This window comes from Rutilus rutilus (genome assembly GCF_951802725.1).
Source record: "Rutilus rutilus genome assembly, chromosome: 1".
In the NCBI taxonomy this organism is placed as follows: Eukaryota; Metazoa; Chordata; class Actinopteri; order Cypriniformes; family Leuciscidae; genus Rutilus; species Rutilus rutilus.
This window is the reverse complement of record NC_140209.1, coordinates 48,259,257-48,275,311: the sequence shown is the minus strand read 5'-3', so window position 1 is coordinate 48,275,311 and position 16,055 is coordinate 48,259,257. Positions and strand designations below refer to the sequence as shown.

General features: G+C 38.9%; 2 protein-coding genes across 2 annotated transcripts in view; one reads left to right on the top strand and one right to left on the bottom strand.

The window, feature by feature from the left end:
- Positions 1 to 8,427: 8,427 nt before the first annotated feature.
- Positions 8,428 to 9,573, top strand: LOC311297894 (E3 ubiquitin/ISG15 ligase TRIM25). The gene has a single exon (XM_084420368.1). It carries the CDS (start codon positions 8,547 to 8,549, stop codon positions 9,420 to 9,422), a length of 876 nt encoding a protein of 291 aa, XP_084276494.1. The 5' UTR covers positions 8,428 to 8,546; the 3' UTR covers positions 9,423 to 9,573.
- A 972-nt stretch (positions 9,574 to 10,545) lies between these two features.
- Positions 10,546 to 16,055, bottom strand: part of vat1 (vesicle amine transport 1) — a 28,793-nt gene continuing 23,283 nt past the window's right edge. The window contains exon 6 of the mRNA XM_084420331.1: positions 10,546 to 15,466. Coding sequence (XP_084276457.1) covers positions 15,188 to 15,466 — 279 coding nt within the window. The 3' untranslated portion in view covers positions 10,546 to 15,187. The remainder of the gene's footprint in view (positions 15,467 to 16,055) is intronic.

Genomic DNA, 16,055 nt, shown 5'->3' with positions numbered 1-16,055 from the left:
CTCCTTTTCTTTGAATTTGTCCTTAGTTATAACAGAGGCTGGAGATTGACTCAGTAGCAGCTCAGCTCCGCAGACCGTCTGGACCTTCTCCGGCATGAACACAGATATTACACAGGCTGCAACCAGAAGCGACAGGGTACAGAGAGGCATATTCTCAAACAAAACACTGACTGCTAGTGACCAGGACATTTAAAGAGCTTTCTAATTTCACACTCAACTATTATGCTGAATGTAGAGTCTATCTTCAATAGAACTAAATCCCACAGGGCATTTTGAAGCCAGTGTTGAGCTCTCATCATTCCTTCTGGAATTTGGCTGAAATTGTTATTTGCATACACCCTTTCCACACATATAGGGCAGATATTTGTGTGCAAGTCGGTTTCTGACACTAATGTAAAAATTAAACCAGGTAATCGTGAGATACAATTGTGAAATTATAAAAAATAAAATAAAAACTTCAATTACGGGATATGGAGTAACAGTTATGAGACATAAAGTCAAATTTACAGGCAAACCAAAAAGTCAAAATGACCTTTTTCTAGCTCAAATTGAGCTTCCATATGTGAAATGGTGGAAGAGGCAATTTTACCAGGAGATGAGCATCCCACGGAGAATTAAACATGCAGCTCATTTTACTCAGATTCATTATCATAAAGTAATTTAGCATGTTTGATTTAAGAGATAAACATTCATAATTTAACACAGACTTGATTAAACTGGTTTTCTAAATTTGACAAGCATGTTAAAAACAGTAGGACGTTTTAGGAAAACAAATCAGAATGTGATTTCATGTTATATATTTTAATTGAATCACATTAGTACCTTTCCAAATACATTATATACACCATTTGTTTAATATTTACCGTCAATATCGAGTCACAACATATTGAACGTTATCAGTTTGTGCACTCTGGGATGTTATTTTCCCTGCATCTGTACAGACACCCACAGTCCTCTGCTTTCAGAGCAGGAAACCTGCCTTTGGCAGTATATTCTTAGTCTTTCCACTGCATTGTCTTCCTTAAAATGGCTGAGCACAGAGATCTGCTGCTCCAAGAGCAACTCAGCGGTCCTGCACCGATTCCCTGCGGACTGAGTTTCTGCATGGACTGCATCAGCAGCTGCTGGGATTACAAAGCAAGAAACTTTCTCCAAGGCCCGTAGTTGCAGGTTAATGTAATGGGATAAAGAAACTGGAGGTTATTTTTAAGATGCCTTTGGACATTGTAATTCATTTCTTTGAAAATATGCCTACAACAAGATTATTTTCAGCAAATTATTGAATGCATGGATAACTTATAGAGGTGTTTGTTGAGCTAACCTTTTAAAAATGACAAATAAGTTTTAAGCAAGTTTATTTCTAAATGATCAAAGAAAGAGATCAGACCTCAAGTTTGGCTCTTTTAAGAATGCACTACATAAATAGCAACATTTTGTACACAAAACTCAATATGCACTAGTGGTCAAAAGTTTGGTATTACACAGTAAAAAACATTGGGTTATTTGTTTAACCCAACCGTTGGGTTACACATATTGGGTCAGTATGTTGGGTTATTTTCCTAACTGGTTTTACGTAACTGTGTGTTGTTATTAGACTATATATATATAATATATATCTTTATCAAAGTGATTTTCCCCATCCAAAAATATAGGAAATGAGAACAGCTTTATTGGACATTCGGCTATATTCTATTCTATTCTATTCTATTCTATTCTATTCTATTCTATTCTATTCTATTATATGATACTATATTAAATTAAATTAACCCTCCTGTTACCCTCAAATCTACCAAAAATGTTTACCCACTGGGTCAATTTGACCCCAGCAATTTAAAACCCCACAATTAGATTTTTTCCCCATAGGTTTAAGTCAGGTACTTTATGTTTCTTTGTTGACTACTTAAATAGCCCTTTAAATAAAACACCACCAACCCCCCACCCCACCCCACCCCCATCCATTATACATCCAGAATACCTATTGCACGACTATGGACAAATGACCAAATCACTATAAAATGTCACTGATTGATCTAAAATTAAAAAATTATATATATTTTTGGTGTTTTAATAGCTTTTTATTTATTATATTATACAATATATTTCATCAAGGATAGGTTTGGGGTCAATTTGACACTCCCATTGATAGTCTCAGGATGCCTCACTGTTGGCACGACACAGGACTCATGGTAGCGTTCACCTTTTCTTCTCTGGACAATCGATTTTCCAGATGTTCTAATCAGATACATTAACTTTGCACCAGTCTTCTGCTGTCCAATTCTTGTACTTCCTGCAGAATTTCAGCCAATCTTTGATGTTTTTATTGGAGAGAAGTGGCTTCTGCCCTTCTTGACACCAGGTCGTTGTCCAAAAGTCTTGGCCTCGCTGTGTGTGCAGATGCTCTCACACCCACCTGCTGCCAATATTGAGCAGTTCTGCACTGGTGGTGACACGATTCCCTTGCTGATTCCTCAGGAGGAGAAGTTCCTGGTACTTGCTGGACACTCTGGGACATCCTAAAGTCTTCTTCACTGCAGCCAAACCTCTATTCTTGAAGCTCTTGATGATCTGGTAAATGGTTATTTCAGGTGCAAAATTCTTTGCAGCTATTTCCTTACATGTGAGGCCATTTTGACGCAAAGATGATCCTCCATCTTTCTTCGGAGGAAACCATTGCTAACAGAAGAACGTAATGATTGGAAGCACTTCTTCCTTCCTTTTATAGCAATCATGTGCTGATGATATGATTAGTAAAATGGTGTTAGCTGGTAATTTGGTGCCAAGGACAAAAACAGTGAAATTTGGGGTTTTGTGATAAAGCTTTTTGAAATTATGTAAAATGCCTCTGATCACTCTGCACAATAATCTAGAAAAATTTGAATCAACATCATAACAACTGAAGCAGCAAAAAAATTCAAATTTGGCCACAGCTGTACCCTGTCATTCAAGTGGGAAGTGGGACCATAATAATGTTCCATTTTTGGAAGGTAATTTATCTGTTAGACAACATAAGAGTCAACAATAGGAGTCTCATGCTCATCTGAGGAGATATGCTCTTATAGCTCATATGAGATATCATAATAAGGTAAAGAGGAGTTTATCGTTTATCGACTTTATCGTCTATTTCAGACACATTCTTCTTTTATCACTGTCACTTTCAAAGAACTATGACAAAATCGAATTGACTGAAAACCTTTGCTTCAATCTTCAATCAGCATGTATTTCGGTCTTTCGATGCAGGCCACAACAACTTTGCCAGGCTCCCTGGCCAGGCCCATCCAGTTTCTGCCGATGTCTTGTCTGAGCGAGTCCTTTTTATGTCAAGTGGCAGCCATTCGGTCACGGCCCGCGTCCAGCGCCCATCCGAACTTCTGGCCACATGTCCGGCCCAGCGCATCTTGGCCTGTTTGGCCTGGTTGACGGCATCCTTGACCTTGTTCGTCTTCCTTAGTAGCTCGTTGCTGATGTGGTCCGTCCTCTTGATGCCGACCATCCGCCGCTCAAGGGCGCGTTAGGTCACTGCCAGCTTCTGCCTGTCGGCTGTGGTCAGCGACCAGGTCTCGGCCACGTAGAGCATGGCCGGTAGGACGGTGCTGTTGAACAAGTCGGCGCGCAGGGGGGGCGTCTGCCGTGTTGGTGACCACCTCTGCTATGGACGCATAGTTAACCCAAGCAGCCCTCCGTCGGCGTGCCAGCTCGCGGTTGTTCTTATGCCCAGCGGTCAGCTCCTCGCCGAGGTAGACGTAGCTGTCGACCTGCTCGATCTCCTTCTGGCTGATGTAGATGTTGTTGTTGGCAGCCTGGGCTGGCCAATGCTGCCCAAAGGATCAGTCCACCCTCTTTGAGCAGCTCAGCCTCGGTTCCGTCCAGCCCTGGCGCCCAGTCTTTCTGGATGTTCTGGATTGCATGCCTGACCTCACTGGTCAACACTGACGGGATGGCTGGTATGGCGTCGTCCTGCATTTCGGGCGGGTCGACTGGTAAGTCTTGCTGGCGAACAGGTCCGTATAGAACCCAAAAAACCCCCCAAAAACTTTGCTAAGAGGTAATTTTCAATTGAGAAAGAGCATAAAGAGAGAGCTCATAAAGCACAAAGAGAAATGGTTTATAAGGCTTCTGTGGAAGCTTTCATACATTTGCTCCTCCCCTATATTATGTTTTCCCCACCCCCACGGTACAAAATATCAAAGTTCTTGCAAGAATTATGTTTTCCCTTCCCTGGAAATGTATAATTGGCACTGGAAATACCTAATTTCTTGTGAGAATTATGATTCCCCCCTCCACTATATCGTGTGAACTATCAGTGGTTCTCGCAATACTTCAAGTAAAAATCTCAATTTATAATGACCTCAATATCATCCAAAATAAATGTGGGATTTGTGCCTAATCACCAATGTGTGAACAACAAAAAAAATTATATTTCTTATATGTTTTATACGGTTTTATACAGCAAAATGAGCCTGGGGTCAAATTGACCCCAAAGAACACCGATGCTACAAAAGTACGTACAGAACATTGAAAACCTATCATCATGTTAATTTTATGTTTACCCAGTCTTTAAATATGAAGCAAAATTTTTTTTTTTTAAGTTTGTATTTAGAGACGTTAAACACTGAATGGGGTCAAATCGAGGGTTAAATTAAAATACAGTATGTGAGCATGAATTTAATGAGAAAACACATTAGGCAGGCAGAACGCAAGTACGACGCGATGACGTCATGAATATGCTAATTAGTGTATGACGTAATCTAGCGACTTTTAGGGAAGGCGTTAGCTAGTTTCCTTTGAAAATAGTTGGCAACACTGGACCCACCCATCACTACAGTACAGAGAAGCAAATGGATCGTATAATTACATGTTTTTAAATAAACACTGACAAAAAACTATAAAAGTTTTAGGGATGGACGATATGATTGCTATATTTAACATTGATAGAAGTGATCACCCGGACTCATACCTATGTAGGCTATTTATATAAAGCCTTCACAGGGAAATTTGCTTTTTGTATTTTCCCGGTGTTGAAATATAGGCTCATATAAATGTCAGGAAACACGATTCCTGGCTGCATCCATGATAACTCTTTGGTAAGTTGTAAGGAACTCTATATGGAGTCCAACCTTTAGTTTAAACTGATAATCGTATGTTTTACCCGCGTTTTCGCAGTTTCCCCAATTAAATCCAGTCATGCAGCCGCTTTTCGGCGGGAAAGTGACGTCAATGCATACCCTCTATACACTGAAAAAAAAGGAAAGCAGCTTTACTGAGAATACTAAAAAAATACACGTACAATCTACTTAATACATTTATGTTTGAGATGCAAACATAATTACATTGCATAAACTCCAAATGAAATTCAACACAGTCATCAAAAACTGATATGATCATGTTGCAATAAAATGTTCAAATCAATTCAGACTCAATTTACCATCAAACAGATGGTGTTCACTCAAAATGATTTTACTGCTGTTCCATTTACTTAATTAAAATGAGCTAATACAACACAATTGTGTTGGCACTTAATTTCATCATGTATAATTAACCTAATTCAGTTGTTGCAACATGTAAATATTGCATCAGTGTATTTCTGAAACTGCATTAAAAAAGAGAGGTACATGTTTGTTTCAGCTTATTCTATTTTATTTTATTTTATTTTATAATTTTTATATGATACAAACAAGACGATTTGGCTTCCATGCGGTCTCAATCTGAATATTTAGCATAATATTTACCTATAGGGAAGGGGTGTCTTATTTTGGAAAAATTGTTTTGGCATGTGGTATAGATGAAAACTCTTTTTTTTTTTTTTTGTAAACTTGTCTTTCAAAGATGATCATGGAGAAATGGCCTTTAAAACCCTTTCTGACATCATGCCATCATCGCCATACCTCACAAATGGAAAAATGGTGTGTCCAACATATGCTGAAATGAAGCAGCTTAAATGACATTTAGCCTGTAAGTAAAAGCAACACTATCAAATTAACTTTGATAAATTACACTGCTCTGCGGCTCATGTTCATCCACTTCTTCTTTTCTTCAATGATTCCACGTGTTAATGGGATTGTTCATCCCAAAAAAAGAAAATTCTGTCATGATTACTCACCCTCATGTCGTTCCAAACCTGTAAGATTTTCGCTTATCTTCGGAACACAAAAGAAGATCATTTAGATGAAATCTGAGAGCTTTCTGTCCCTCCATTGACAGCTACGCAACTGCCACTTTCAAGCCCCAGAAAGGGAGTAAAGACATCATTAAAGTAATCAATGTGACTCCAGTGGTTTAACCTCAATTTTATGAACTGATGTGAGTGCTTTGTGCAAAAAAACATAATTGTTGCGTTCACACTCGTCGTCTGCTCTCTTTAACAACGTCGAGGTGCTCTCATGAACATGCGTTTGAGTTTACTCATTTGTAAATAAAGTGATAAATTATGGTTAAGGGATAGAATATACTCATGTCGCTTTATAAAATTGAGGTTGAACCACTGAAGTAACATGTATTGTATGTATACATGTAATGATGTCTTTGCTACCTTTCTGGGGCTTAAAAGTGATAGTTGCATCGCTGTCTATGGAGGGACAGAAATCTCTGACTTATCAAAAAGATCTTCTTTGTGTTCCGAAGATGAACGAAAGTCTTACAGGTTTGGAGCGACATGAGGTTGAGTAATTAATGAAAGAATTTACATTTTTGGGTGAACTAACCCTTTAACAGCAGGTGTAATGACTAATTAGAGTGACCATAATTTAATTCAATACAGCACTGATTTGATGTAACTTTTTCATAATTTAACACTGTTGATGTTGTCCCAACTGAACTTTATTTATTCTTTTAAGGTTGGAACTAACATGGTGCATTACCTGTGAACAGTGAGACAAGCCCGGATCCACGTGACTTGATGCTTGGGGACAAAGAGAACTCGCAAGTTTTTATCATATTCAGTGTGGAAGCAGTTGAACAGAAGACTTTATTTCAAGCAATCGATGCGTTTCAAAAATGTTTTACATCTATGACATAAACCATTTCAAGACTTCTGCACCCATTTTGGGAGTTTTTGTAGCATGCAAACTTTAATATATCCGGAGGAGTTCCTGCCTCATTAAGAACTTTGATCATCATCATCATTAGGTCCAGTAGTCAACATATGTATTTGTAGTTTTATAAGGTATGTTTACAACAACACATCAATGCATTCAGTGTACAGTGAAGACCTTTTAATAAAGTTGTGATTAGGATTTAATGTTATTAATTTGTGTACTCTGTCTATATTTGTATAGGTTATTGAATGAAATGTAAGTTATTAATGTGTAGTTTTACATTTAGTGTTCATTTTGAATTTGTGTGTGCTGTACGTATATATATTTTTGTACTCAAGGATTTGAATGTGTACTGTTCGTACATATTCGCATAGGTTTTGAATTTATTGTGTTGTGTACACTTGTGTATTTTTAATTTATGTTACGTATGTATGTGATACATATACAATTATGTATATTTACATTAAATGCTAAACTCCCCAATATATAGTTTGTAATTTAAAAATATATTTGTTGAAACATATGTATTGTTTTATAGAAATAAACAAACTGTATTTGAAAACAATGTGTATTTTATTTATTAAAATAAGGTCATAAATAAAAATAAATATCTAACTCAACTGTTGGGTTATTTTTAACCCAACTGGAGTTTAACCCAATGCATGCACTGTTCTTTTAAACTTTTATTCATAAAAAAAATGTATTCAGCACAACTGTTTTCAACATCAACATGCATTTCTTGAGCAGCAAAAACACTGTGACTGTAAAGTGACACTGAAGACTGGAGTAATTACGCTGAAAATTCAACTTTAGCATCATAGGAAAAAATTACATTTTAAAATATATTCAAATAGAAAGTTATTATATTATATATTTTATTATTATTATATTATTTTATTATAAAGTAATATTACTGTTTTACTGTATTTTTGATCAAATAAATGCAGCCTTGATGAGTAACAGAGACTTCTTTCATAAACATTACATAAGTGTTTCTCACTAAGACTTATGCTTAACATTTTTATTTAAATCTTTATTTATTTAAAAAATATATATATATATATACAATCTCATTATGCTCTTCAAGAAGTTGGCTGAGCTGCAATGTGCAGAGCTTTAATCTAGACAGTGACAACTTTGAAGAAGCTCAAATATAAGATAGCTTTGATTTTTTTTTTTTTTTATCATACTTTCTTCTAATACATTTGGATTATTTTACAGTTTTAATGTCTTTACTATTAATTTAAAATGTGTAAAAAAAATAATAATTAGTAGGCGTGTCCAAACTTTTGGCTAGTAGTGTATTTTCTCAAGGAAAAACAATGAAAAAATACTTTGTTGACAGGGTTGATATGCCCATACCTGTCCAACAGGTTACTACTCAAACACACCAGCTTCTTTTTCTCTCTTTTTCACCCTCACATGCTCAGTGCGGAACATGATATGTAGAGAGAGAGAGAGAGAGCGAACACTGAATGTAAAACAGACAATTATTCGTTCAGATAAGCGTATGAAATGGCAGAGGAGTGTTTCAAACAACTTGATCCATTCAACTGTCCCATCTGTCTGGATGCACTCCAGGATCCGGTGACGATTCCCTGCGGACACAACTACTGCATGGGCTGTGTTAAAGACTACTGGGATAAAAAGGGTGGCAAAGACGTTGGTTACAGTTGCCCTCAGTGCAGGAAGACCTTCTCACCACAGCCTGTTCTCAACAAAAACACCATGTTTGCAGAAGTGGTGGAGCGGTTTAAAAACACAGGACTTCAGGATTCTCAACCCACACATTACGGACCTGGATATACGGGGAGAGAAATCTGCACTGCCAAAAAACCCAAACCTTTGAAGATGTATCCAGAAAGCGAGGATTCATCCTGTAAGATTCACCTAAGATATCATAACAACGACTATCCCAGAGAAAAGCACACAGTGATTGTTGTAAGTGGGGAACCTAAAGGAAATATTTGCTCAGGGCACAACAGACCATTGGGAGACCAACAGTTCATCTGCCCCCGGTGTCTTGATGAAGTCCACCAAGGACATAAAGTGTTTTCAGTGGCACCTGAGAAGACAAAAACGCCGGAGCACAAGACGACTCTGGTGAAACGTGAGCTCAGGAGTAAAGACAAAACAACTGGACATGGTAGGAGACCATCTCATAAGAGGGTTCACGGCACTGAGCGTAGACATGGGCATCGGAGCGGACATACCCGGGGCTCACACGCTAAAAGAGGGCATGAAACACACAGACATAAAAGTAGTGGACACAGAGGTAATTCACATGGGCACAGTCATGGTGCTGGACATAGAAAGAAAAGACTGGGAATCATGGTCATGACAGAAACTGGCACTAGAAGAACCACTGCGGAAAACATTAGAGCGCTTTGAAGAGCCTTGAGTTTGACCGCAGAGTTGCGGATGCCATGTTTTCTAGAGGAATGTCGCTTTACTAGATTCATGCGTCGACTGAAATCTCAAGCATCATGTTTCTTTTTGATTGACACATATCCATTTCTGGATACATTTAACGTTCATTCTATTAGTATTAATGAACATGGTTGTTTGCTGATATTCTTAATCCAATGTTGGGTGTATAACCAATAGTTGAACAGCAAGAAAAACTTGCGACACCTAAAATAACTTGTACACTTGGATTACATCTCATTACATCTTGAAGACTTCATATTAGATAAGAAGTTTTCTGAATGTTATATCAGATTCATTATCAAGGATTTTTTAAAAAGGTTTATTAACATTGCTCTCACGTTAACAATCAATTTCTAGCCAAATATTTTCGACTTATTATATTTAGTAAGGAAATTCCCATTGCCTTTCCTGGCCTGAAAATCACAATTTTAAAATATTTCGATTTCGCAATTATAAAATAGTTTTAGGAATGAAATGTACTGTTTGTGCTACACTTCAAATAATAATAAAAATTGTGTTTATCAGTATATTTGTCGTTTTACCGTAAGAATGTTACATTTTCACTCAACATCCTTTTACATTAGAAGGAATGATATTTATTCTTGTTTTATGAGTAATTAACCAAATGTACTTGGTTTAAAACAAACAAAATACATTTACAATGGGGGGTGAGAGAAATAAACTTGTTTTACATTTAAATGAAGTTAACTTTTTCTCACCTCATCAACAAACAGGCAAATAGTTTTAATATCAGCTTTAAACAAACCTCAGTAGTTTTTGTAAAGTAAATGTGTCTTAAGAATGTTTAGATATGTATAGTGAAAAGCAAGTGTTTTCCCCCCTAAACAAGTCATGTCACACTGGAAAACTGAAATGCAAGTAACTACCCATTGAGAACTTTTTGTGTATTCTGTGTATAGTTTTGTGAATGATAGAACACTGGGTTGGAAAAAAGCATTTGGAAAGGTCAAGTTCAGATCAGATTGAAATAAAATTCCCTAAATAATGTGTATTGCTCTAGTCTAAACAGATGTATTGTATTGATATCCGCAGCATGTTCAATAACGACTCTGTAAACACCTCCTTTAGTTATGCTCTTTAATTAGTCCTGGAAAACATGTAAGGCAAAATGGTCACATCACACACAGAAGCGTTATGAACTCTACGGTCCTCATGACCACACGCGGTCCAACCAACCCAGAGTCGAGCACAGAAACAGCAGCACTTCAGATTCTCAAAATTAAATGGAAAAAGTTCTGATGGTTTCAAAAAACAAACAACAACAACACAAACAAAACCATGGTGCTTCTCTGACGTGTGTGGAGGGGAGGAGCCTTAATGCTGATGGTTAGGGGCGGGGTTTGAATTAAAAACCAATCATTGCACAGAAATGTAAGCTGGTGGCTCTGATTCGCTCTTTAGTCAGAAGGCCAAGCGGGAAAGCTGGAACTGTAATTTACAGATTGCAAATGGAGCCTTTCATTACTCGAGATCTCCATGACACTTTGTTCGCGCAAATATGCATCCAAACATACATAAAAAGTGCATCAAGACATTGTGATGTGTGCAGCGTACATTTGCGAGACAAAGATAGATCTGTTACGCTGAGCATGTGTGGGAAACGGTCCACAATGACTCACTGTTTCTTGTATGTGCCAGACAAAGAGAAGGCAAATACATCTGCTATATAAATTTAGGCCTAAAAGCGTTTCAAAGCTTCATTTCATTACTGATCTTATAAATGCATAAATTAACGAATACATTTCACTGTAGGCACACCAAAACTGCACTGCGTTTGTGTATCTAATATTGTAAATAATAGACATTATACGATTCAGCGCTGGTTAAGGCTGCATTTGTAGCAGGAATTCTGCACTCTGTAAACCTGAGGGGTGTTTCCTGTTCTGGGAAAACTATTGGAGTGAGAGACCGAGGAAGGAAGCAGCTTGGCTCGATCCGAGCCTCTCTCTGGCTCCCAGTCGCACAATTCCAGATCCACGAGAGACACTCGCACCTGCAGCTGAGCTCATTGTGGAGCTGTGCGCCGCTCCAAAAGAAGGAAGAGGAATAATTCTCCAAACCATCATCCTATAATAATAATTGTCCAAACCTTGAGAGATTTAAAGCGAGCATTTCCAGCCCAGATGTCACTGTTGTTGGGTGTGTGCTATGAGCGGACCCAGCGGTGCGTAATGTTAGCCAACACAGACAGATCCAGGGACAAAACCGAATCAACAGCCGCTCTGATGTCATAAGCAGCCGAGATCAATTCCAGAACCGGAATGTCGCTGCTAGATCATCTGGGAATGAAAACAGCGGGATTCGCATGTGAACTGGGCTTTAGGACTGTTATGTAAAAAGAATAATTCAACCAAAAAGTCATTTTTTACTCACCCTCATGTCGTACTTTGAAGAACATTACATTTTGGTTACCATTGATTTCCATTGTTTGAATACAAAAAAAAAAAAAACACTTTTCTCAAAATATCTTCTTTTATGCTCCAAAGACATACAGGTTTAGAATGATATGAGGGTGAGTAATGACAGAATTGTAATTTTGGGTGAACCATCTGTTTAATATCACATTCATTAAGAAACAAAAAAGCGAAAGGCCTGAAACAGCTTGGAAAACTACACTGACATTAATCACTCGTTCGTTCTGACTGCTGCTGGATCTTTTTGTTGGGTTACCTCTGGTCATAGGTTATCAAATATTACCCATGAACACCCACATGATACACAAAAAGTGCATCCGTAAACAACAGTACACTGGGGGGCGGGGGGGGGGGGGGGGGGGTAAGATTCCAGCCCTTCAGGACAGCAGAGCTGAGACGGTGTTGGGGACGAACTAGTGTCTACGTGTGTGTATATGCATTCACGTGTAAACATGCGTGGAGGCAATCTGGTGTTGGTCTACGACTGAGGCACAGTGAGAACGAGAGGTTTTGCATGGATTCGAACGTTAGCGGAAAACAAATAAGTCAGAAATCAGTCAGCACCAATAATATTCAGGGCGCAGTCGACCACACACGACAGGAGCGAATTCAGAATCTCAAGATCTTTTACTGCGAGGTCATTTCGACAATAACCACAGACGTTTAGATTTTTTTTTGTTTTTTTATCTTTCATTCTTGTTTGTTTTTTTTCTTCTTCAGTACAGTAAGCACAGTTACAGCGAAGGTGACACCTTCACAAAAAAGTTTGGCACACTCGGTCAGGACCAACAAAATCACATGATTCATCACATTTTAGAGGAACTGCAGCAAAGCCTTTTGAACTCAAACTACTGAAATGCAGACCACAAAAACAAACAAACATACAAAAAAAAAAGAACAAAACAAAAATAAGTCAAACAAAATATAAAGAGGACGGATATTTTTCACTGAAGTGTTAGTTAGGGTCACTTGGTGCTCGGAGTCACCATCCACAGGAACACAGGAAGAGAACCAGCGGAACACAACAAGAAACTGAAAGTCAACCCCTCAGACCCGGAACTAAAAAACCGGATCGGGATTTAGTAAGTCAGAACATGGTAATTCTTCAGACAAGTATGGCAGTTCCAAGCCCATCCCAGTGCATTCTGGGCCTGAACGATTATCTGCACTCATATAGTGATTATGTAAACACGAGCATGCATCCAACAATGCAGCCTTCTGAGCATCTCCATGCATGTTCAAACACTTGTTTCTCAGTTTAAGAGGTGTATAAAGAGCGAGTGTGTTGGTGGGAGAATGAGAAGAAACAGAAGGTCTAAGTGAAGACCCGGACGGGACCCAGAGATACGGTGGATCGGGAGTGGAACCGCCATTCTCTACAAGTGCGAGCTGAGTGCAAACGATAGCAAACCAATGCAGGCCGTTCACGGGGGCCGGAATATTCAAGAGTGATGGTGAGAGTTAGAAACTGACAGAGGAGGAGAGAAAGAGACTGTTAAAATGCCAGACGGTAGCATAAGGTAGCATGAGGGAGGTAGAGAGACAGAAAGTAAGAAAGAACATCTGAATCTAAATCCGACAACAAACCTAAGGACAGACAGTCAAATACAGAAACGCACACACTCACGCACGCACACAACAAACGCACATATAAAATAGGGGATCTGGTTTTGTTTCACATAAACACTCATTGAAATGAACCAGACTCGTAGTGTGAAAAGAAAGAGTGTTCAGCAGGTGTCTTGAGTACTTGAATGATAGCACTGCAATGCATATAAATCCCCAGCGGAGGCAGTAGATTACTGCTATCTGAGTAACGGGGAGAGGGAGGAGCCAGAGGCTTTGATTGACATGTCTAAGAGAGGGAGTTGCCACATTCCAAAATGCATTAAAATAAAACCACTATAAAAAAAAGCTGCTGTGGAGATGTGAGTGGTTGTATGTTTGTGACCGTCTGGGATGTGGGGGTGAAACCTAACTGTCATCTCTAACTAGCCTAACTGCTGTTGCTATGCCAACCACCAGGACGAAAAGGGTAAGAGAACAGGGAGAGAGAAAGCGTAGTTGGAAGAACCAGAGCGGAGATCATATTTAAATGCGAGGTGCAGGTCAGCGAGATCACGTGGTAAGCTGTCACGGGAACGAGGGGCGGAAAGCGTCAGGATCCTGAGGAATCCTGGAGGAGGTTCTGGAATGAAAGGCCACTCCTGTCTTTATGCGTCCACATCTGATACAAGAGAAACGATGGGAAAAGGGCTGGGAGAATGTTCTCTATAATTGGTCCTGTTTGCCAAGCTAGACTCATTAAAAGCCTGGCACTTGCCCCGTTTTAATGACATGGCACATTGATCAGCTGAAGCCTAAGACAACCTTGTTAGTTTTTGGGATAATGTTGGCGAGGTGTTTGAGAATTTAGTACACATGCGTGTGCATGAAAGAGACTTGTTGTCCCTCTCGGCCAATCAGAAACCACCGACTCCTCCAGGGGGCGGAGCTTGAGTGCATGTCAGTGAGTCTGGTCCAAAACAACATAAACAATGGGAGTGTAGGTGGGTGCTCTTGTTTTGTGTGCCAAGGTGGGCAGGAAAAAAGTTCTTTCACTATTGATGATGCACGACAAATCAAACAAACTTCAGAACAGAAACGAAAAGAGAACGGAAAACCCAGTCTTACAGCGGATACACAAACACACAGAGGGGTGTAGAGAGCGAAAAAGGTGGTTTTTGGTTTGCGTCTAAAAAGTTAACTAATATTTCGGTGGAATACAATAATTTTATAGTGCATTAGTTTGGCAGGAATATTGTTAGAGGATATGGTAGTACAATTTTAAAGGGTGCAGAATAAGGTTATTTTGTTATATAATTAAAGACATTGGTTGAGTAAACACTGTGGTGAGATTTATAAAAAGGATAATACTGCCCTAACACGCCTCGGTGGCGTGCAGTCATAAGAAAGAGTTAGAAAGGATGCAGCAAAACTGTGAATAAATACTACCGGGTTACAACAGAACAATAAAGTGGTGTGTTCCCTTGGTGTACAGTGTGTGTGTGTGTGTGTGTGTGTTTGCATGCATAAGTGGTCTGTGAATTCTGTTGATTGAATGATTGCAGAAATGCAGATCTGATCTAATGTTAAGAATCACCTGGGCTTAAGCTAATTATACTTTACACCCCTCCATTCTCACACACACACACATTTATAACACACGCATACATACACACTTACACACACTCAGACCACTCCCAAACCGCTGACACAGACACAAAGCACATCCACAATGTTTCTCTCCCCTCAGTTCTCCTCTTTCTTGGCTTCTTCCTTCTTTTCTTCTGGTTTCTTGTCATCCTTCTTGGTCTCTTCCTTCTTCTTCTCCTCCTTTTTCTCCTCCTTCTTGGACTCGTCCTTCTTCTTGTCTTCTTTCTTCTTGTCGTCCTTTTTCTTGTCGTCTTTCTTCTTCTCCTCATCTTTCTTGGCCTCCTCTTTCTTCTCCTCTTCCTTCATGGGCTCGGTGGTGAGGATGATTTTACCGATGTTGTGCCTCTCTTGCATCCTACGCATGGCATCACCGACCTGAGTGAGAGAGAGAGAGAGAGAGAGAGAGAGAGAGAGAGAGAGAGAGAGAGAGAGAGAGAGAGAGAGAGAGAGAGAGAGAGAGAGAGAGAGAGAGAGAGAGAGAGAGAGAGAGAGAGAGAGAGAGAGAGAGAGAGAGACTGGTGAGGGTGTGGATGAGGAACGGCAGAGAGAGCAGCTTGACAGGCCATCTGCTGTGGTAAGAATATCTAACAAGCTGTTGACAGTTGATCTAATACTGAACTTCACGCGCACACAAACACTATTTATGAGATTTTATGTGTTCAATGTATTGGTTGCTTACTCTATTACTCTAGCGAGTAAGGTGGCTGATGACCTATAGACACAAGCCATAAGATTTACATTATTGTCAACTGCCTTGCTGGCACTTTCATCCTAAAAGAGCATTTTATTATCAATGGGCATTGGACAAAACGCCAATTTTGATTTCATGGACTTTATATGATGTTTATTAATATTATATATACACACACACTTTTATGTTAGGTACAATTAATCATTATTAATTAATATACACACACACTTTATTTAATATTAAAAAATTTAAGTTTAATGACACATTTTTCAC

What these genes read in the sequence shown, in the direction of transcription:
- LOC311297894 (XM_084420368.1), top strand. Translation starts at nt 8,547, where the DNA reads ATGGCAGAGGAGTGTTTCAAACAACTTGATCCATTCAACTGTCCCATC.